This window comes from Zootoca vivipara, chromosome 13 (assembly GCF_963506605.1).
Source record: "Zootoca vivipara chromosome 13, rZooViv1.1, whole genome shotgun sequence".
NCBI classification, from domain to species: Eukaryota; Metazoa; Chordata; class Lepidosauria; order Squamata; family Lacertidae; genus Zootoca; species Zootoca vivipara.
Window position 1 is genome coordinate 53471809 of NC_083288.1, and position 19823 is coordinate 53491631.

At 53.5% G+C, this 19823-nt stretch overlaps 2 protein-coding genes across 2 annotated transcripts; both read left to right on the top strand.

The window, feature by feature from the left end:
* The first annotated feature begins 1460 nt into the window (after positions 1-1460).
* LOC118095144 (paired immunoglobulin-like type 2 receptor alpha) lies at positions 1461-8698 on the top strand. Its single transcript, XM_060281976.1, has 6 exons — positions 1461-1761; positions 4829-5215; positions 5946-6056; positions 6263-6290; positions 7057-7121; positions 7625-8698. Exons 1-6 carry the CDS (start codon positions 1602-1604, stop codon positions 7801-7803), a joined length of 930 nt encoding a protein of 309 aa, XP_060137959.1. The 5' UTR covers positions 1461-1601; the 3' UTR covers positions 7804-8698.
* A 1787-nt stretch (positions 8699-10485) lies between these two features.
* On the top strand, positions 10486-18062 carry LOC118095143 (2-acylglycerol O-acyltransferase 2). The gene is made up of 6 exons (XM_035136163.2): positions 10486-10614; positions 11881-12059; positions 13798-14002; positions 14562-14736; positions 16077-16276; positions 17495-18062. Exons 1-6 carry the CDS (start codon positions 10521-10523, stop codon positions 17647-17649), a joined length of 1008 nt encoding a protein of 335 aa, XP_034992054.1. The 5' UTR covers positions 10486-10520; the 3' UTR covers positions 17650-18062.
* The last annotated feature ends 1761 nt before the right edge of the window (positions 18063-19823 follow it).

Below are 19823 nucleotides of genomic sequence, written 5' to 3' on the forward strand. Positions count from 1 at the left end.
TGAAAGTGCTTCTGAGAATCTGGGTTTTTTTTTACCTGCGGGGCAGAAATAAACACAGTCTAAGCGGAAAACGAAGAAGAAGAAAAATGAAATATTCAGTTTCAAACGAAGCAACATTAGCCACAGAAATCCAAATGACCAATGCCCACACCCAGGGCAAAGGGGGCACCTTCACTGGGCAACAACAGCAGCCATTGTTGTGGTGTGAGAGCCAGCTCTGCAGGGAACCACAGAACGGGAGAGTCGAAAGGGACCCCCAGTGGTCATCTAGCCGAACCCCCTGCCATGCAGGAATCTCAGATGAAGCATTCCAGGCAGGTGGCCATCCAACCTCTGCTTAAATACCTCCAATTAGGGTGTCCTTGGCCAAGTTATGCAAGCGGGCAGGAGCTCGCTCCCAGTCCCAGGGAGGGGGGGTGCCTCTTTCATGGCTAGGTTGAGGGGCTCAGAGGCCTCCCAGATTTTCATGCGGCCCCAGCACCCCACTTCCTCCTCCTCTTCTGCTGGGTGTCTGCTGGCAGTGGCAACAGGACTTCCCTGTCGGATGTGCTCTGCTGTTGCTCAATCTGCCACCCAAATCTCCAGCGCTGGAGGGAGAAGAGGCTGGCTGGATCCGGCCGTGTGTGGCTCTTGCGACTGCAGCTGGGCTTCCAGGGGGGGGTCTTGTTCCTACTCCCTGAAGCCCACCAGAGAAACACACACACCCCCAGCAGCAAAGGATATGATCCTCCAGGGGCTGTTGCTGCCCCTGCTGCTTCTGGGTGGAGGTAAGTGAAAGGGCGAGGCAGCGGCAGGGCAGGGAGGAAGCTCGGGGGATGGACGGACGACAGAAGGTGAGCCCTCCTGGATCAGGCCCAAGTGGCCCATCTAGTCCAGCATCCTGTTCTTGCGGTGGCTGAAGGAAGCGGGATTAGAGCATGAGAGTGACTCTCTCCCCTCCTGTGGCCCCCAGCAACTGGGGGTATCCTGCTTGACCCTTGGGGACCCCTTCCAACTGGTTTTAGGGGCTCATACTTTCAAAGCTGGCTTCACGGAAGGGAGTCCCATCCTCCTCCTCCTCCCTGACCGTTGGCCATGCTGGCTCCTAGGAAAGCAGGGCGCTCCCCTAGACCTTTGAGCCTAGACCTTTGATGTCCACCCAGTCCTCCTTCACACAGCACATAGTTAAACTGCGGAACTCCCTCCCACAGGAGGCAGGGGTGGCCACCGGCTTGGGTGGCTTCAAAGAACAGGAGGGTGGACTAGGTGGGCCCTTGGTCTAAGCCTGCAGGGCTCTTGGTATATGTTCTTAAATGATAAATTAGTCCCCTGATTTGCCACCAAAGGACACTTTCGGTTGTATCCCTCAGAGCAGCCCCCACTGACACGAAGGGAAAGGCCTGTCCTTCCTCATGTGATGACATTTCCTTCTCCCTGAAACCACCAAGAGCTTTTGCTACTTCCCTTTCAAAGCAGAAACCCACCAACTTCTGCCTTTGGGTCTGTTTAGCCTGGAGAAGAGGAGACTGAGAAGAGAGAGGATGGCCGTCTCCCCAATATCTCCCCATGGAAGAGGGAGCAGGCTTGTTTTCTCCTGCTGCTAGAGGGTAGGACTCGAACCCATGGCTTCACTTCTCTTGAATTATTATTATTTTCCCGCAACAGGGAGTGTGGACTCATCCAAAACGCTGAATGGGGCGACAGCTGCCGAGAGTGATGGGGCATTTCAGAGATGCAAGAGATTGGAACCCGACACCTCGAAGTGGTTCGGAGGAATGCAAGGTTGGAAGGGGAGCACAGACAACCCCCAACACACTCTCACCCCCCCCCCAAGGCACAGATATGGGCAGAGGGGGAACCAGGGCCTTCCTCCAAGGACCATAAGAGGGCTTGCTGGATCAGGCCAGAGGGGGCCCACCTGGCCCAGCATCCTCTTCCCACAGGGGCCAACCAGGGGCCCCAATACGGGGAGCCCCCCAAGCATGATCCAAGCACAAGAGCAGCTCTCCCCTCCTGCAGCTTCCAGCAATGAAAGGCACAAATACAGGATGGGAGACACCTGGCTTGAGAGCAGTACATGTGAAAAGGATCTAGGAGTCTTGGTAGACCACAAACTTGACATGAGTCAACAGTGTGATGCAGCAGCTAAAAAAGCCAATGCAATTCTGGGCTGCATCAATAGGAGTATAGCATCTAGATCAAGGGAAGTAATAGTACCACTGTATTCTGCTCTGGTCAGACCTCACCTGGAGTACTGTGTCCAGTTCTGGGCACCACAGTTCAAGAAGGATACTGACAAGCTGGAACGTGTCCAGAGGAGGGCAACCAAAATGGTCAAAGGCCTGGAAACGATGCCTTATGAGGAACGGCTTAGGGAGCTGGGTATGTTTAGCCTGGAGAAGAGAAGGTTAAGGGGTGATATGATAGCCATGTTCAAATATATTAAAGGATGTCATATAGAGGAGGGTGAAAGATTGTTTTCTGCTGCTCCAGAGAAGCGGACACGGAGCAATGGATTCAAACTTCAAGAAAGAAGATTCCACCTAAACATTAGGAAGAACTTCCTGACAGTAAGAGCTGTTCGGCACTGGAATTTGCTGCCAAGGAGTGTGGTAGAGTCTCCTTCTATGGAGGTCTTTAAGCAGAGGCTTGACGGGCATATGTCAAGAATGCTTTGATGGTGTTTCCTGCTCAGCAGGGGGTTGGACTGGGTGGCCCTTGTGGTCTCTTCCAACTCTAGGATTCTATTATTCTAACCCGTATTCAGAGGCATTGCTGCCTTCAGCCGTGGAAGCAGAGCACAGCCCTTGTGGCTAATATCCCTGGATAGCTCTCTCCCAAGGATTTGCAAAATCCTCTTCTAAAGCCACCCACTTCAGCCCACTGGGAACCCCCCCTCCCATTTGAGTGGCAGAGGGCCAGATGAAATAATACTCAGCCTTTTCTTTGATTTCTTAAAATAAATTTAAAATAAAAACAGCCCAACTCACCATACATCCGGGTTTGAAAACCTGGACGTATGGCAGCCCTGTTTCTAGAGATGGGACAGGTGAGCCACGAATGTTGCAAGGTTCAAGTCAGATAAAAGGAAGCCCTTTCCTCACACAGAACCTAGTTAGACTATGGAACTCCCTGCCACAAGAGGCAGGAACGGCCACCAGCTTGGATGGCTCTAAAAGAGGATTGGGTGAGTTCCTGGGGGAGGAGAGAGCTCTGCCGTCCTCTGTTGGAGGCATTGATGTGTCTGAATCCCAGGAGTGGAGAGTGTAGCTCTTGTGCTCAGATCCTGTTTCTCCTTGACAACTGTGAGGGTGGAATGATGGAGTAGATGGGCCCCTTTGGCTCTCCTTAGCTTCTTATGGTTCCTAAAGGGGGCCTCCATGGACAGAGCTAGTCTATCTTAAAAAAACTGGAGAATAAGACTGGGAGAAGCTTTTGCTTTCCCATACTGCCTGGGGGGTTTCCTACGTTCTTATGCTCCTTCCCAAGGAGTTTTTTTGTGCGATAAATCCAGCCTTATATAACTAACCTGATTAAACTAATGCATGAAGAGGTTAAGATCATAGAGTAAGCTGTCCTGACAGGTTAGCTAGGTCACATGCTCTCAACTTGGGAGGAAGAGTTATCAAACTCTTTGTTCTTTCTTTCTCTTTTTTTCACCATGTGAACTTCCCAGTAAGGATGCCTGAGCTAGATGCTCTGGAGCTCAGACCCTGTGGAGTTAGCAAGCCATTTTTTTGTTTCTAGGGACGCGGGTGGCGCTGTGCTCTAAACCACAGAGCCTAGGGCTTCCCGATCAGAAGGTCGGTGGTTCGAATCCCCACGACGGGGTGAGCTCCCGTTGCTCTGTCCCAGCTCCTGCCAACCTAGCAGTTTGAAAGCGCACCAGTGCAAGTAGATAAATAGGTACCACTGTGGCAGGAAGGCAAACGGCGTTTCTATGCGCTCTGGTTTCCATTGTGATGTTCCGTTGAGCCAGAAGCAGTTTAGTTCTGCTGGCCACATGACCCAGAAAGCTGTCTGTGGACAAAAGCCGTCTCCCTCGGCCTCAAAGTGAGATGAGCACCACAACCCCATAGTCACCTTTGACTGAACTTAACCACCCAGGGGTCCTTTACCTTTATCTTTTTTACCATTGTGTTTCTGTACAAATAATTTTGAAACTATTACCCTTTTTGAAACTAAGTTGAACTGCCTGTGTTCCCTTGCTGCTGTATGGGAAAACACATGAAAATGACCTTTAAAGACTTTGTAAGTAAACCATTTTTTAACTTACCAAATCTGTGGTATCTTTTTATGCTAAGGGAGGTGGGGAAACTTTTGGAAGTGACTTAGAAGGAGATATTTTAAAGGTAAAACAGCCAATATTTGCCTGGTGCCTGTTTTGTGATATTAAATCTCTGCTGGGGCTCTCTCATTGAAAAGTACTTGCTCCCAAACTTTGATTAATGCTTCCAGAGAATTTTCATTTTATTTGTTAACTGCAATACTAAAATAAACAGTCTTTTCTCCTGTCTCCTGTTAGGAAGTTCTTCCTAATGTTTAGGTGGAATCTTCTTTCTTGTAGCAAAGGATTCAAACTACAAGAAAGAAGATTCCACCTCAACATTAGGAAGAACTTCCTGACAGTAAGAGCTGTTCGGCAGTGGAATTTGCTACCAAGGAGTGTGGTGGAGTCTCCTTCTTTGGAGGGCTTTAAGCAGAGGCTTGACAGGCATATGTCAAGAATGCTTTGATGGTGTTTCCTGCTTGGCAGGGGGTTGGACTGGATGGCCCTTGTGGTCTCTTCCAACTCTATGATTCTCCTGTCTCTCCTTCTCTCTCTCTCTCCGTTCTGCTTCCTTCGCAGATTGTACCACTTGCTTCCGGGAATACCACATGTGGCAACCTTGCCACCTCACGGCCAGGCCAAAGGGATCCGTCACCCTGACCTGCACCTTCAACTACACCTGGGAGGTGAAAGAGACGGCCGAGGTGTATTGGCGCTTAGGGAACTTTCACGGAGAGTTCATCTTCAACCACACCCACGACCCCACCCAGAGGTTCACCCACCCGAACTACACAGGGCGGGTGTCTCTGGTCGGGGACGTGTCAAAGAGGCTTGATGCGTCAATCCAGATCGAGAATCTGCAGGAGTCGGACTCCAACCTATATTTCTGCCGCGTCTCTGTGCAGACGGTTCACAACGGTGAGAAGCACTGGCGAAACATCGAGGGGACAAACCTCACGGTCACAGGTGAGCTGGCTCAGCCTCTGTGCCTGTATCAGTCTTGGCCCTTTGCCCCACGCCAGTCTCTGCAGCGGCCTCCTTCTCCCCAGGGCTGGCCCTCCTTTTGGCTCAGTATTTGGGGGGGGGAAGTGTCAGTGGTGCCTGAGGCAGAGCAGAAGATGGGGCTCTACCCTCCCCGAATCGAGGGGCCACAGAGGACCCAAAGGTATTTCAGCACCTGAGGCAGGGAGTTCCACAAGTGCTGCCCCCCCCCCCCGGCAGCAGAAATAACACGAGAGGTTGATAGCATAACCACCTTCAAACACCTGAAGGGTTGCCCTGTGGAAAGTGGAGCCAGCCTGGAGGACAGGGCCCAATCCAGGAGTAAACATGAGGAAGAACTTCCTGAGCGTAAGAGCAGCGTGACAGTGGGACAGAATCACTCATGAGGCCTCTCCTTCCTTGGGTCTTTGGCTGCAAGTCCTGCATTGCAGGAGGTTGGGCTGGATGACCCTTGGGGGTCCCCTCCAACCGTACGATTCTATGTTTCTGCAAGACGTTGCCTCTTCTCGGGGGTCTGCCTCTCTCGGCCTAATGCTGACACCCAACTCAGGGTGCAGGGAACTGCATCCACCTGGGGGGCTGCTATGTGTGTGCCCCCCTCCTCAGAAGAAACGCCCTTGCACCTGTGGGTGCTTGTGGGTGCCTCCTGCTTTTGCCTCAGCCGGGCCCTTGCTTTCTCTCCCCCCACAATCAGGTCCTCCGATGCCGGACCCCCCCAGCGTCAACCTCGTGGCTCTGGTGGCCGGGGCAGTCGTTGCAGCTGCTGTCGCTCTGGGCTTGCTGGCGTTCGTCGCCTGGAGAAAAGGTACAGGGGGATGTTTGCAGGGGGCAGGGAGAGGGTGGTGGCTGTGCCAGGGGCCGGCTCTCCCTCCGACCTGGCCCTCCAGATGTGGCTCCCTCCCAGTGTGGCGATGGTTCCTGCATCTCACCTGCGGAGGCACCTGGCCCCCCCCCCCCCAGCCCTGCACTGCTCTCTCTGAAGGCCATTTTCTCCTCTCTGTTCCTCTCCAGGTTGCTGCCCAAAGTGCCCCAAAAGGAGGTGAGTCCCTCTCCTGCCTCCTGCTGGTCTCCTTCCTAACTGCGGGGGGGGGGAGGGGGGAGGACCGTGGCCCTAGATTGGCTCTGCCATGGCTGCCTGGTGACCAGTGGGCAGGACATCCGCCCAGCTCAGCTCACAGCGGAGAGGTTGGGTGGCCACCTGTCAGGGATGTTTTGGCCGAGATTCCTTTTCTAAAACTACATTTACAAAAAAACCACCTAAACATTCCAGTACATAATCGATGCTTCTTCTTTGGTTTGGTCACCTTCCCATCCCATTTCCCATTGTGTTTTTTTCTTGAAATTTCTCCCCCTTGCTGCACCCTGTCTTCCCTCTCTTACCGTATATCATAACAACAACGCAATAACCTCTCGTTCCATCTGTTGCTCACAGTTCGAATCCTGCTCACGAATTCATCATTCTATAACATTGATTTAAATAGACCGGAAAAGGCTTCCATTCACCCCGTTTGGTTCTCTTATTTTAAGCTGTTAGTTTTCTGATTCAACGCAGCCCATCCCTTTACTACTTATTCATTCTTCTTCGGTGGGAATTTCTTCATCTTTCCATTTCTGTGCATAAGGAATTCTAGCTGCTGTAGTTAACAGGCATAAACAACCGTTTTAAGCCTGGTGGTGAAAATCCGCCTTTTTTCTTTTACATCAGTTAGTATTTGGAATTTAATCCTTCTTGCAAGGCACCCCCTACAGCCCCAGGGTGCTTCGAGGGGGGGCACCCATGTGACCGCCTTGGATTTATCTTGCAGGAGAGCATCGCCCCAGAGCAAGGAGAAGCCAGAGGAGAGAGAATACGAGGAGTTTCCCATCGAAGGTGAGCCGTGGGCAAAAAAGGAGATAGGGGCATGATTTTCTCTCCCTCTCTTATAATGCTGTAACTCTGGGCATCCTGTGAAGCAGAAAATTCAGGGCAGATAAAAGGAAGTTCCCTCTTCATGCAGCGCATAGTTCAACTACGGAACTCCCTGCCGCAGGAGGGGAGGGTTGCTCTTGTAGTTAGGCCCCTTTGGGGCACCTGGGTGAGAACAGGACGCTGGACTAGGTGGGCTGGTCTCTTGTGGCCTGAGGCAGGTAGCCAGGCTCTTCTGCTGTTCTGGTGGAACCTCCATGGCCAGAGGCAGTCTATCTCGATTCCTAGGTTCTTAGGGGTATTTGGCCACTGTGAGGACAGGGTGCCGGGCTCTTCCTCTGAGCAGACTCCTTCCTCTGCCCAGGGATTATCTGAGCTGCTCTGCTGAAGGGAGGAGGAGAAAGGGGATGGGATGCTCTGTTCCTTTTTCTAACCTGCCTTGTCCCCCCTCCCTCCTCTTGTTCCAGGTCCAAAAGCCCCTCCTCCTGCCTCCCCCCAGCCTCCTGCTCGTGCGCCACCACCGCTTGCCCCCAAAGACTCTGGCGGCCTCCTGTATGCGGACTTGAACTTGGCCGCAGGCAGAGGGAAGAAGATGCCCTCGCCGATGCCCGAGGGAGAGAGCACCTACGCCATCCTTCGCCACTGAGAGGGGGGCAATGGACGCCTGGGGGCGGTAGCATTTCTTGAGCTGCCTCCCGCCCCCTTCTACCCCTAGCCCCCTCTTCCGCTTGCTTCTCCCTCTCCCAGGTGGGAGCTAGCGACCTCCCTTGCAGGATCGGGCTCCCTGAGCGGAGATGGCCTTCTGGCTGCAAAGGGAGCTTGTTGAAGCTGGCCTGCTCTGCAGGGATGTCGTGAGGAGCCCTGAGACAACCGGAGGGGTGGCTGCCCTGTAAACGCTCCCCCCTCTGCTGCTAGCCAACTGCCCCCGAATAATGCCCAAATTATGGGAGCGAATATGGAAGGTTATTGCAATATGGGATCACAGCCGCAAGAGATGCGCAGAGATGGAAAGAGAGCTCAGTCAGTAGAGCCTGAGACCCTTGACCTCCAGGTGGTGGGCTCGAGCCCCACATGCGGCAGAAGAATCCTGCACTGCAGGGGGCTGGATTAGATGATCCCTGTGGACTGTGGTCCCTTCCAACGTTGTGATTCGATGACCTATGACTTAACTCCTGGGGAAGAACAGTTTCTGAAATTTAGGGATTTGGCAGCGATGGCCAAGTTGACTTTCTCAATTAGAGGGAAAAACATGGTTGCATTTATTAATGATTGGAAACCCCTTACGGACTTCCTGTGCGAAAAAGGAAACCAAGCTTGCGGTTAATGGGTTTGAAGACTGAAACGTTTGGGTTACGGAAAGTAGAAAAGTTGAACGTTATTATGGAATAAGAGTTCTGCAGTTTCTAAAGCTGGTAGTTAGAATCGGAAGTCTTTGCCTTTCCTTCTGTATTTTCTCTCTTTTGGTTGTTGTTGTAAAAAAAAGTGCTTGCTATTAGATGTTGATTTCTGTATGTTGTTTTTCCTTCCGTTTTTCAAGCTTTAATAATACAGTAATAATAATAATAATAATAATAATAATAATAGCAGCTTTGGAAATAATAATAAATAATGCCAGTTGGTGGAAATCAGCAGTGAGGAGAGAGAAAGATGCTGCTGCTTGAGACACCTGGCTTGAGAGCAGTACATGTGAAAAGGACCTAGGAGTCTTGGTAGACCACAAACTTGACATGAGTCAACAGTGTGATGCAGCAGCTAAAAAAGCCAATGCAATTCTGGGCTGCATCAATAGGAGTATAGCATCTAGATCAAGGGAAGTAACAGTACCACTGTATTCTGCTCTGGTCAGACCTCACCTGGAATACTGTGTCCAGTTCTGGGCACCACAGTTCAAGACGGATACTGACAAGCTGGAACGTGTCCAGAAGAGGGCAACCAAAATGGTCAAAGGCCTGGAAACGATGCCTTATGAGGAACGGCTTAGGGAGCTGGGTATGTTTAGCCTGGAGAAGAGAAGGTTAAGGGGTGATATGATAGCCATGTTGAAATATATAAAAGGATGTCATATAGAGGAGGGAGAAAGGTTGTTTTCTGCTGCTCCAGAGAAGCGGACATGGAGCAATGGATTCAAACTACAAGAAAGAAGATTCCACCTAAACATTAGGAAGAACTTCCTGACAGTAAGAGCTGTTCAGCAGTGGAATTTGCTACTAAGGAGTGTGGTGGAGTCTCCTTCTTTGGAGGTCTTTAAGCAGAGGCTTGACAGGCATATGCCAAGAATGCTTTGGTGGTGTTTCCTGCTTGGCAGGGGGTTGGACTGGATGGCCCTTGTGGTCTCCTCCAACTCTATGATTCTATGCTCTCAGATCCTCCTTCTGTGAGAGCAGGATGAAGCCCTGGGGCTTTCCTGATGTTCTTGAGGCCAAAAGAGAGCAGGGCCCCCACCCTCTCGGGGGAAAGGGGCGATTTTGGGGGCTAAAACACCAGCCCTGCGCACCTTTCTACTTGCATAATAATAAAGTACCCACGGTTCGTGTGTCTCCATTCCAAATATTTGCAGAGGCGAGGACTGACCCAATAGGGTGGCATTATGGGATGGACAGATGGAGCAGGGGAATCCTGCGTGCTGGGGCACCTGCTTGGCCACTGGGAGAAAGGCAGGGGGCATCTTGGGCCTGATCCTGCTGCTGCTGCTGATCTCTTCCTACATTCAAGACACCACACCTCCCTCTGAGGGCAGAGCCAGCTTCCCAGGCGGGGGGGGGGGGGCACACAGGTTGGCTGGTAGGGGGTGCCATGTGAAATCATGTCAAAGGAGTGCCCCTGAGCATGTGCAGAGTGATTCCCTCGAGGCTGTGTCTGGGGTGAAGAGCGGGGCTTCCTTTTTCTGTCTCAGTCCCCTTTAACTTGTTGGGAAGGTGGCGGAGGTTTCTAAAAGAGAGGCAGGATGGCCAGGCCACCTGCGAGGGATTCGTCAGCTGCATTGCGGTGGGGTTGGACTAGATGGCCCTTGGGGTTCCCTTCCAACTCCACAATTCTAGGGTTCGTTAGGCACCTGAATAAAAGGCTCACCCTTCCTTGCCACAACCCATCCCCAAACAGCCTGTCCAGAAGGACTCGCCGCCTCGTCCCTGCGCTTTTACAGCCGTGCCTGCTGAGCAGGCGCAAATCCAACCGGCGCAGCTTTTGGCCGGTGGGATTACGGCCTGCCAGGTGAAGCCTGCCTATTTGGGAGGCGGGCGGGGCGGCTGCCCGTCCAATCAGAGCCTGGGGGCGAGACGGGGGGCGGGGCTTTGCCCCTGATAAGATTCGTCTCCGGCGCGGGCGGGGCTTTCTGCCTCCGGTCTCTGCCCCGCTGCGCTCGTGATGTTGGTCCAGTTCGCTCCGCTGCGGCTGCCGCTGCGGCGCCGCCTCCAAACCGCCGCGGTTCTGCAGTGGGTCTTTTCCTTCCTGGCGCTGGGTGAGGTCTTTGGAGGGGGTCCTTTGCGGGAGGGGTGGGGTGGGGGGCTCCTCCTATGGGGCAATAATCGAGGGAAGGGGCTGGTTTCGTGGCGCTGCCAGCATGGGGCAAAGAGGCAGGCACCCATTTCGGGGCGGGGGGAGAAGAGACTTTCCTGTGCCTATTTCAGGGGAAAGGGGTCCGAGGGGGGGGGGCTGCAGGGTTTTTTGCTGTTGTGGGGGGGCTGTACAATTCTGTCTGAAAACTCCCGGGGTTTGTTTAACAAAAAAAAGTTGAGGCGGGGAAAGTTTGGTGCCTTTCAAGGAGCCCGCCCCCCCGGCTTGTGGGGCTGCCTTGCTTGGCTGAACGCCGGGGGGGGGCTCCCTCCTCCTAGGTCCCCACTAGGAAAGGGGGCGACTCTGCCAGCTTGGTTGAAAGCAGGGTGCAGAATCTGCCCTGCTAAGAGTATGTCGATTTGGAGGAAGCAGGTAATGGCTGCACAGGTGGGCGGGAGGCTGGGAAAGGGCGGGGGGGGGGCTTGGAGAGGGGTCCCTTCTGCAGCATCCCAACACAGCTTCTGCCTCAGAGGCAGTTTTCTGGGGCCAAGGCCTCAGCGGAGTGCCTCTGAGCATGTGCAGAGAGAGGTCCCTTTTGCTGGCTGCTGAGCAGCCATTCATTGCCACTTTACTGCCTTGTATAGTTTGTTTAACTTTGCGTACCAACCTTCATCTCAGGGCGGTTCACAGCTTAAAAATCCAATATAAAAAACACAAAATAATCAAGCAAGAGGAAAGGCAAAGAAAGACCCCCTCCCCCCCCCCCCATATTTCAAAAGGTATTGGATGTTAACCAGCCAGAGGCAGAGGCTGCAATGGCGAGGCTGAGCTGAGACATGGAGCATGCACAGAATGCCTTTCCTTTCACAGCGCGGGGTGGGGGTATAAATAATAATTTTATTATTATTATTATCATCATGTTCCAGAGAAACATTATGTATCGTGAAGGAGCAAGCTGAACCTCCCTTGAACCAGAGAATGGCTTTGAGCCACAGAATTGTAGGGTTGCGCATGGGACCCCCAAGGGTCATCCAGCCCAACCTCCTGCAAGGCAGGAATCGGATGGGGTAGAGCAGGGGCTGGTCCCTTTCCCAGCAGCCAACCTCTTGGAGGGGCCTGTGATCTGCAGGCATTGTATGTGTGTTTGTTTTCCTGCATGGGGCGAACACTGAGGACTAGCCTCCTGAGGGCACCTAACGTAACCCAGGCCTGCCTCTGCCTCTCTCCCCAGCGCAATGCTGCCTGGTCTTGTTCCTCCTCCTGCTCCTGGGAGACGGCTGGGTGCTGGCTGTCCTCTACGCCGCCTGGCTGTACCTGGACTGGGACACCCCCGCCAGAGGGGGCCGCCGCTCCAACTGGGTGCGCAACTGGTCCGTGTGGTGCTACTTCCGAGACTACTTCCCCATGACGGTGAGCAGGGCGTGGGGTGTGTGTGTGTGTGTGTGTGTGTGTGTGTGTGTGTGTGTCTTGGGTCCTGTGTGTGGCCTGTGCCCTCCTTGGCAGAGTGGAGAGAATTGCAGCGTTGCAGCCAGGCTGGTGCCAGACGTCTTGTTCTGCTTTCCTTTGGAGGTCGGGGGGGGGGTCTTGGCATCTGGGCAGCCCAGGGCTTCCAGACACACTGCCCAGGCTTGCGCCCCAGGGAGGGCACTTTGATGCTGCACTTCAGCCCAGAAAAGAGACAGATGCCCAAGGCAAGAGTTGGAAGGGGGGTCCCCAGGGGACATCTAGCCCAACCCGCTTGCATTGCAGGAATTGCAGCTAACCAATCCCTGATTCGGATGGCCGGCCAACCTCTGTTAACCCCCCCCCCCCCCGAGGAAGGGGAGCCCATCGCCTTCGGACGGAGTCCGCACCACTGCCGGACCGCCTCTTGCAGACAGAAAGTTGTTCTATGTAAAGTCAAATAAGAGAAATGTATAACAAATGGAGAATTAATTGGTTAAAGTTATGAAAATCTAATAGTAATATGCAGAGAGATATAATCTATCTCTATCTATCCAGCTTCTCCACAGCCTCCTTTGGCCGAGGTCCACCCCACTGCCTGCCTCCCCAAGCCCTTACCGGACTTCCTTCTCTTGCCCCACTTGACCTGAGCGCAAACTCCACCTCCACATCTGTTTGAACAGCAGGAGCAAACATTCAGGAAAAGCCACATTCCTTCTGTATATAGAGGACTTCCCTGGAGCCCTTCGCAGACCCATAAAAGCTCTGCAGCCCTGTGGGAGGGGGGTCAGTGTCTGCCCCATATTGGAAGGGTGTGCGTGAGCCTGGTGGAGGCTGCAAGGGCAAGGCTGAGCTGAGGCGTGGAGCATGCGCAGAGTGCCTTTCCTTCCACAGTGTGGAGGCGGCACTGCTGCAGGTGCCTCCTAATACCCTCTTTGCATTTGTAAGAAAACTCTGGAACTCCCTGCCTATTGATATTAGCCAGGTGCCTTTGCAGGACTCTCTGCCGAGAACATTTTCTGCTTCGACAGACCTTCAGGATAGCTCAGATACTTAGACCATGGTGCTGATCATGCCAAGGTTGCAGGTTCGATCCCTGTATGGCATAGCTGCCTATTCCTGCATTGCAGGGGGTTGGACTAGATGATCCTCGGGGTCCCTTCCAACTCTGTGATTCTAAGGCCTGACCAGATCTTTAGAAAGCCAATGTCTTAATCTGTTTTTATTGGCTTTATTCTTTGATTGTTCTGAAGAGTTGCTTTTACCAATAGATGTATTGACCGACTCTCTCCACCAATTGCTCTCGGGTGTTATTTTTTTGGTGTGCAATAAATAAAACTCCACGGGGTGCTGCAGGTTTCCATCAGGGGTCAAAAGTGGGGCTCCCCAATGCAGCTGGCCCTGGGAACCAGAGAATGGCTTTGAGCCGCAGAATTGTAGGGTTGCGCGTGGGACCCCCAAGGGTCATCCAGCCCAACCCTCTGCAGTGCAGGAGCCCAGTGACAACATTTGGGGGAAGCACCATCATTGCGGGGGTCACCAAATAGCCCTCTCCCCCTACCACCTTTGTGTGCCTTCCCCTGCCCGAGAAGCCTGGGGAGGGGTCAGGAATCTCCCCTTCCTGCCTTCATCCCCCCTTGTGCCGCCTGCCCCCCATGCTTCCGGCTGCTTCCTCACCCTGCGCCCCTCTTTCTCCCCACGGCAGCTGGTGAAGACGGTGGAGCTGGACCCCTCCCGCAACTACCTCTTTGGCTTCCACCCCCACGGAGTGCTGGTGGCTGGCGCCTTCGGGAACTTTTGCACGGAGGGCACCGGCTTCTCGGCCCTCTTCCCAGGACTCACCCCACACCTGCTGATGCTGCCCTTCTGGTTCAAGGTGCCCTTCTTCCGAGACTACATCATGAGCGGCGGTGAGAGGCTTGGGAGACCCAGGCAGGGGGCTGTTGGGCTTGGGTGGGTGGGTGTGGGGCAAGAGGAACCCCCACATGCCATTATATGAATCGAGTACATACGGTTCTGGTCGCCTCGCCTTGAAAAGGATATCGAAGAGTTGGGAGAAGTTCAGAAGGAGATGATGGGGTGACCCCCCTCCCCATGAGGAAAGGGGGGGCTTTTAAATTTAAAGGCAAGCAAGAGGCTATGAAATCATGTGTGGCATGGAAAAGGTGGATATATTATTATTATTATTATTACTATAATTTATAGGCCACCCGTCCAACTGGGTTGGGGCTTAACAGCAAATTAAAACATCGTGGAGGAAAGTTGTTCTTCCTTTCTCAAAGCACCGGGACTTGGGGAAGCTGAACGTTTGAAGGGTCGGGGCACAGAAAGGAAAGTCCTTCTCGCAGCACAAACTGTGGAACTCCCTGCCACAGGAAACGGGGATGGCTGCCAAGTTGTTTGTCTTTAGAATCGCAGAATTGTAGAGTTGGAAGGGAGCTCTCTCTCTCTCTCTCTCTTTCCCCGCAGGGCTGGTTTCCTCAGACAAGAGCAGCGCTGCCTACCTCCTTGGCCACGAAGGCGGGGGCCAGGTGGCCGTGATCGCTGTTGGGGGGCCTCCCGAGTCGCTTGACGCCCGACCCGGGGCTCTGACCCTCCAGCTTCTCCACCGCAAGGGCTTCATCAAGATGGCCTTGCAGCATGGGTGAGTTTGCGGGTGCAGGGGGGGGGGCAATGCAGTGGGTGGGTGGGTGGTCCTGCCCTGGCCCATGTGGGTGCCAATCCCTGGGCGGGAGAGGCGGGGCCGCAGGAGGAACAGACTTCGGTTTGCAGGTGTGGTCTGTCCCCTATGCTGTTGCTCCTCTTGACTTGTCCGTAGCAAAATCCAGCCTTTCCCTTGCCCTGATCAAGCCGGGCTATTTTTAAATATAATTTTATTAAGACTTTTCAACATACAATTTTAAAAAAAACGGAAACAAAACAAGATATCGGAAAGAGAAAAGCAAGAAGAAAGAGAGAGAGAAAATAACAGGAGGGAGGGAGGGAGAAGTAAAAGTGACTTCCAATTATCCATCCATCAGTTATTTCTGCAAAATTCCTTTTAATAATCTGACGTTCAATCCCAAGCAATGCCCAGATATTCCTCCCTCTGCTAGCTGACACTTCCCCATTTTAAATCCAGGCATCACAGGTTCATTCCTTTTCCTTCCCATCCAAAAGTCAATAATAATAATAATAATAATAATAATAATAATAAGAGTCAGCCTTCATCTTCCTCTAGTCCAACCTCACAACTTCACCGCCGGTTTAAAAACAAATATTCAGTCCTCCTTTATTCCTCACGAGTTTCTGTGTTGTGTTTATAGAATAAGACAGTGCTTAGGGGGTACTCTCATTTTTTTGACTCAGGAAAATCACCATTTTATAGTTAAAATCGGGAAAAATAAATACAGTAAATGAACAAAAAAATACAAAGATTCACAAAATGTTTCGGGGTATGTGCCCCCCAGCACCCCCCCCCCTAGAAAAAAAGCACTGGAATAAGACCCATAGCCATAACGGAGCAATGGATTCAAACTTCAAGAAAGAAGATTCCACCTAAACATTAGGAAGAACTTCCTGACAGTAAGAGCTGTTTGGCAGTGGAATTTGCTGCCAAGGAGTGTGGTGGAGTCTCCTTCTTTGGAGGTCTTTAAGCAGAGGCTTGACAGGCATATGTCAAGAATGCTTTGATAGTGTTTCCTGCTTGGCAGGGGGTTGGACTGGATGGCCCTTGGGGTCTCTTCCAACTCTATGATTCTAACTGATTACGAATTATACCAGTGGGGCTCTTTTTATGGAACCTCCTGTTCCAGGAGCTGTCTATCTAGATTCCTAGATTTCTTTGGGGTATTTGGTCACAGTGGACACAGCCTTCTGGACTGAGTGCCCCCCCCCCGGCCTGATCCAGCGGGGTCCTTAAAGTGCAGCCTGCCGGCCAGGAAGGAAACAATGCCCATTGTTCATTCTCTCTCTCTGCGCCCCCCATTTCTCCTTCCCTTCCAGAGCTGCCCTGGTCCCCGTCTTCTCCTTCGGGGAGAACGAGCTCTTCAACCAAGTCTCCAACCCCCAGGGCTCCTTCATCCGGGCAATGCAAGAACGGCTCCAGAAGGCCATGGGGCTGGCACTGCCCCTCTTCCACGCCCGGGGGGTCTTCCAGTACAACTTTGGGCTCCTGCCGTTCCGGAGGCCCATCTACACCGTCGGTGGGTAGGGCACGGGGGCAGTGGGGGGGGGCCTCCAGGATGGAATGGGGTGGGGTCTCCCAGGTGGGCTTGACCTGTGGCTGTCAATCGGCCTGCCTGAGATTCTTTGGCCGCCATCTCTGCATTGCAGGGGGTTGGGCTAGATGGCCCCTGGGGGTCCCACCCAACCCGCATACAGTTCTTTGCTTCTGCGACCTCGGAAGGTGGCGGGCTCTCCTTCATGGGAGCCTTTTAATCTGAGGCTAATCGGGAGCGCTGCATTTCGGAGGGTTGGGTTGGATGACCCCTGGGGAGCCCTTCCGACTCTATGCAAAGCCATCTCTGGACGAGGCCAGTGGGGCCCCCCCTCCTACCCACCCAAAGGTTCCCGTTTTGGCCACTTCCTCCTGGGCCTCTTGTCTCTGCCCCACTTTGCTCCTGGGCTGATGCAAGAACCCCCCACCCCGGCCAACTCTGGCCTTCTGCACCATCTCTGCCTTTTGCAACGTGCCCCCCCCCCTCTGGGCCCTCCTGGCGGCAGAGCCGTCGCATTGGACTTTGGCCTGGGCGGAAATTTCAGGCTGACTCAGCTTGCTGCAACTCCCAAGGGGGTGGGGTCTCACTTTGCAGAAGCCAAAAACCAGACCCTTTGACACTTGTGCGTATTATTTTTCGGAGGGGAAAGGCTAACCCCTCCCTCTGCCGCCTTCCTTTCCCAATCCCCCCTCTCCCGCCCAGCCTTTTTGCTGCAAACTTCCACATTTGCGACCCAAATGCTGGGTCAGGGGAGAGCTGGGTGGTGCGTTTGCCTAGGAACCATAGAACTGTGGTGTTGGGAGGGGCCCCTAAAGGTCCTCTAGTCCAGCCCCCTTCCACAATGCTGGAATCATAGCGAAGGAATCCCTTGCCGCAGCAGCCCCCTAAGCCTGCAGTGGGTGGGTGGGTGGATTTTGAGGGGGGGCAGTCAAGCACTTGGCTGTGCAACTAGCATCCTTCAGGGCCGAATCCTGGCCTTGCCCTGCTCTAAGCACTTAGCCAGTGGGAGTTTGTTGCGACCCTAAAAGAAGCCATTAGTGTGGGGGGAGGTAACCCCAGGGGACAGAGTAATAGAATTGAGTTGCGAGGGCCACCCAGGGGTCATCCAGCCCAACCCCCTGCAATTTGGGGCTTGTCAAGCAGCTGGAATACTTCTTTGTGCTAGGTTCTAACTCTCTCTCTCTGTCTCCCACCCACCCACAGTGGGGGCCCCAATCCTCGTGCCCAAGACCCCTCACCCGTCCCCGGAGGCCATCGACGAGCTGCACAAAACGTACCTGGAGAAGCTCAACCTGCTCTTTGAGGAACACAAGGCCGGGTACGGCCTCCCCGAAGACAAGCACCTCAACATCGTCTAAGGGGGGGCAAACTCACGGACACCCCCCGAAAGAAATCCCCTGTGGGGAGAAGAGGGGCACCTATTTTCTGGACTGTGTGAAGGGGCTTCTGGCAAAGGAGACGAGGAACGATTCCATATTGAGGGGGGGATGTGTGTCCCCCAGTCGGAGGAAGTGGGGGGCACCCTGATTTTCGACCTGCGAAGGATTCCAGGGAAGGAGGTGGAGGGGGGTGGGTGGTGTGCACTCAAATGAGGGCAGGGGGGGGACAGCTGGCACATAGGCTCCTTGCATGGATAATGGCTGCTTTTATGAAAGCTGTATATTTGCCTCTTGGGGGGGTCGTTCCCTGTTCTGTGCCTGCCTGAACCAAGGGGGATGTGGGTTGGCCCCTCCATGTATGAAATGCTCCTTCAGCATCTAAGCAGTTGACCACCCCCGTTCTCCTTCTGCAGAAGTAATAAAGGACAGAATTGTCTTTTCAAAATGTTGTGCGGCGCAGGGTTTGTGCAAAAGGCAAAAAGTTGCCCACTTTCCTTGCCACCTTTACCTGGTTCAGAGATGGGTTCCCACCTTCTTTTCCTACTGTTCCCCCCCCCCCCACACACACAATCCGCTCCAGAAAAACACACATAGCAAGGAGAAAGCTGCAAGGCTGAAATAACTACTCGCGTAGCGCAGTTAAACTGCAGAACTCCCTCCCACTGGAAGCAGCAATGGCCGCCTGCCTGGATGGCTTTAAAAGAGGATCCAGCTGATTTAGAGGGGGGAGGAGAGGCTCTGCCCTGCCTCTGTATGCCAGTGCCTGGGAAGCAGGAGGAGGGGAGATTTGTGGGTTTCTCAGCTGGCAGAGCACGATATTCCTAATCTCAGCGTCATGGGTTCGAGCCCCACCTTGGGGAAAATATTCCTGCCTTGCAGGGGGTTGGACTAGATGACCGCCAGGGACCCTTCTGATTCTATGATACCTGTTCAGCCACTGTGGAGGCAGGGTGCTGTGCTAGGTGGGCCATTGGCCAGATTCAGTAGGCTCCTCTCATGGAGGCCTATGTTTGCAGCCGACTCTCCATGCCCAGGAACAGTCTACCTGTGAATACCAGATAACAGGGGAACTACAGTTGCAGAAGATTGTTGCCCTCAGGTCTTGCTTGCTGGCTTCTCCTGGGGGGCATACCATCGGCCCCTTGGCCTCATCCTGCCTCTGACTCCTTCCCCTCCAGCGCTTGCGTGACAGATAGCGGCATTGCTCCCCCTTCAAGAGCAGCGCTGGACCCATCCAGCTGTTGCAAAGGCCGTGTCAGAAAATGGAAAGAATAACCTTTCTTGCCCAAGGGCTGGCTGGGGAGGTGCAGAGAGGCCTAAAGCAGATTATTACTGGCTGCATGCAGGTCACGGAATTGTAGAGCTGGAAAGGGAACCCAGAGTCATCTAGTCCAACCCCCTGCTATGCAGGAATTGCAGCCAAGAGCCGAGCCAGATCTGGCATCCTGCAGGCTGAAGGTGCCTTAACACTTGCCCTGTGCAACCAGCCACAGCGGCTGCAGCTCAACTCTGTCGGGTGAGGAGGAAGGCTGCTCTGTGCATGCTCAGAGACATTCTTGGCTAAGCATCGCATGTGCTGAGCGAAGGTGGTCAAATAGGTTCAGGGGTGAAGCCCAACAGCTTGGGATGGGGAAGACCCTCTCTCCTCCTCGCTATTTGATGCTGGCAAGTATGTTTCGGGGTGCAAGTTGGAATGGGGGAGTGTTTCATTCCCCAGCTTCAACTGGACAAATGTGCATTTAATACACTAGATTCCTCCCCACCATGATTTAAATCAGGCATCCCCAAACTGCGGCCCTCCAGATGTTTTGGCCTACAACTCCCATGATCCCTAGCTAACAGGACCAGTGGTTGGGGAAGATGGGAATTGTAGTCCAAAACATCTGGAGGGCCGAAGTTTGGGGATGCCCGATTTAAATGTTGCCAAAGGAGATTTTGAACACCACCTCTTCCCTGTCTTTTCCCTCTGGCCACTCATCGCCATCCCACTCCCTGGGGGGCTCTGAGCCTTCTTCCCATGGGGGGGGGAGGGTCTTCCCAGGTGGTTCCTCCCACCATTCCTTTGCGTCCATCCAGCCCATGACATTGGTTCCTTTATTTGGTCTGCCGCAACAGGGTTCCTACTTCCAGCGGCAAGAGGAAGGGAGGAGCCC

What these genes read in the sequence shown, in the direction of transcription:
- LOC118095144 (XM_060281976.1), top strand. Translation starts at nt 1,602, where the DNA reads ATGGCTTCACTTCTCTTGAATTATTATTATTTTCCCGCAACAGGGAGT. An exon ending in GTGGTTCGGAGGAATGCAAG is followed by an intron (nt 1,762 to 4,828) that starts GTTGGAAGGGGA and finishes CTTCCTTCGCAG; the next exon opens with ATTGTACCACTTGCTTCCGG. An exon ending in CGAGGAGTTTCCCATCGAAG is followed by an intron (nt 7,122 to 7,624) that starts GTGAGCCGTGGG and finishes CTCTTGTTCCAG; the next exon opens with GTCCAAAAGCCCCTCCTCCT.
- LOC118095143 (XM_035136163.2), top strand. Translation starts at nt 10,521, where the DNA reads ATGTTGGTCCAGTTCGCTCCGCTGCGGCTGCCGCTGCGGCGCCGCCTC. An exon ending in CTTTTCCTTCCTGGCGCTGG is followed by an intron (nt 10,615 to 11,880) that starts GTGAGGTCTTTG and finishes CTCTCTCCCCAG; the next exon opens with CGCAATGCTGCCTGGTCTTG. An exon ending in AAGATGGCCTTGCAGCATGG is followed by an intron (nt 14,737 to 16,076) that starts GTGAGTTTGCGG and finishes CTTCCCTTCCAG; the next exon opens with AGCTGCCCTGGTCCCCGTCT.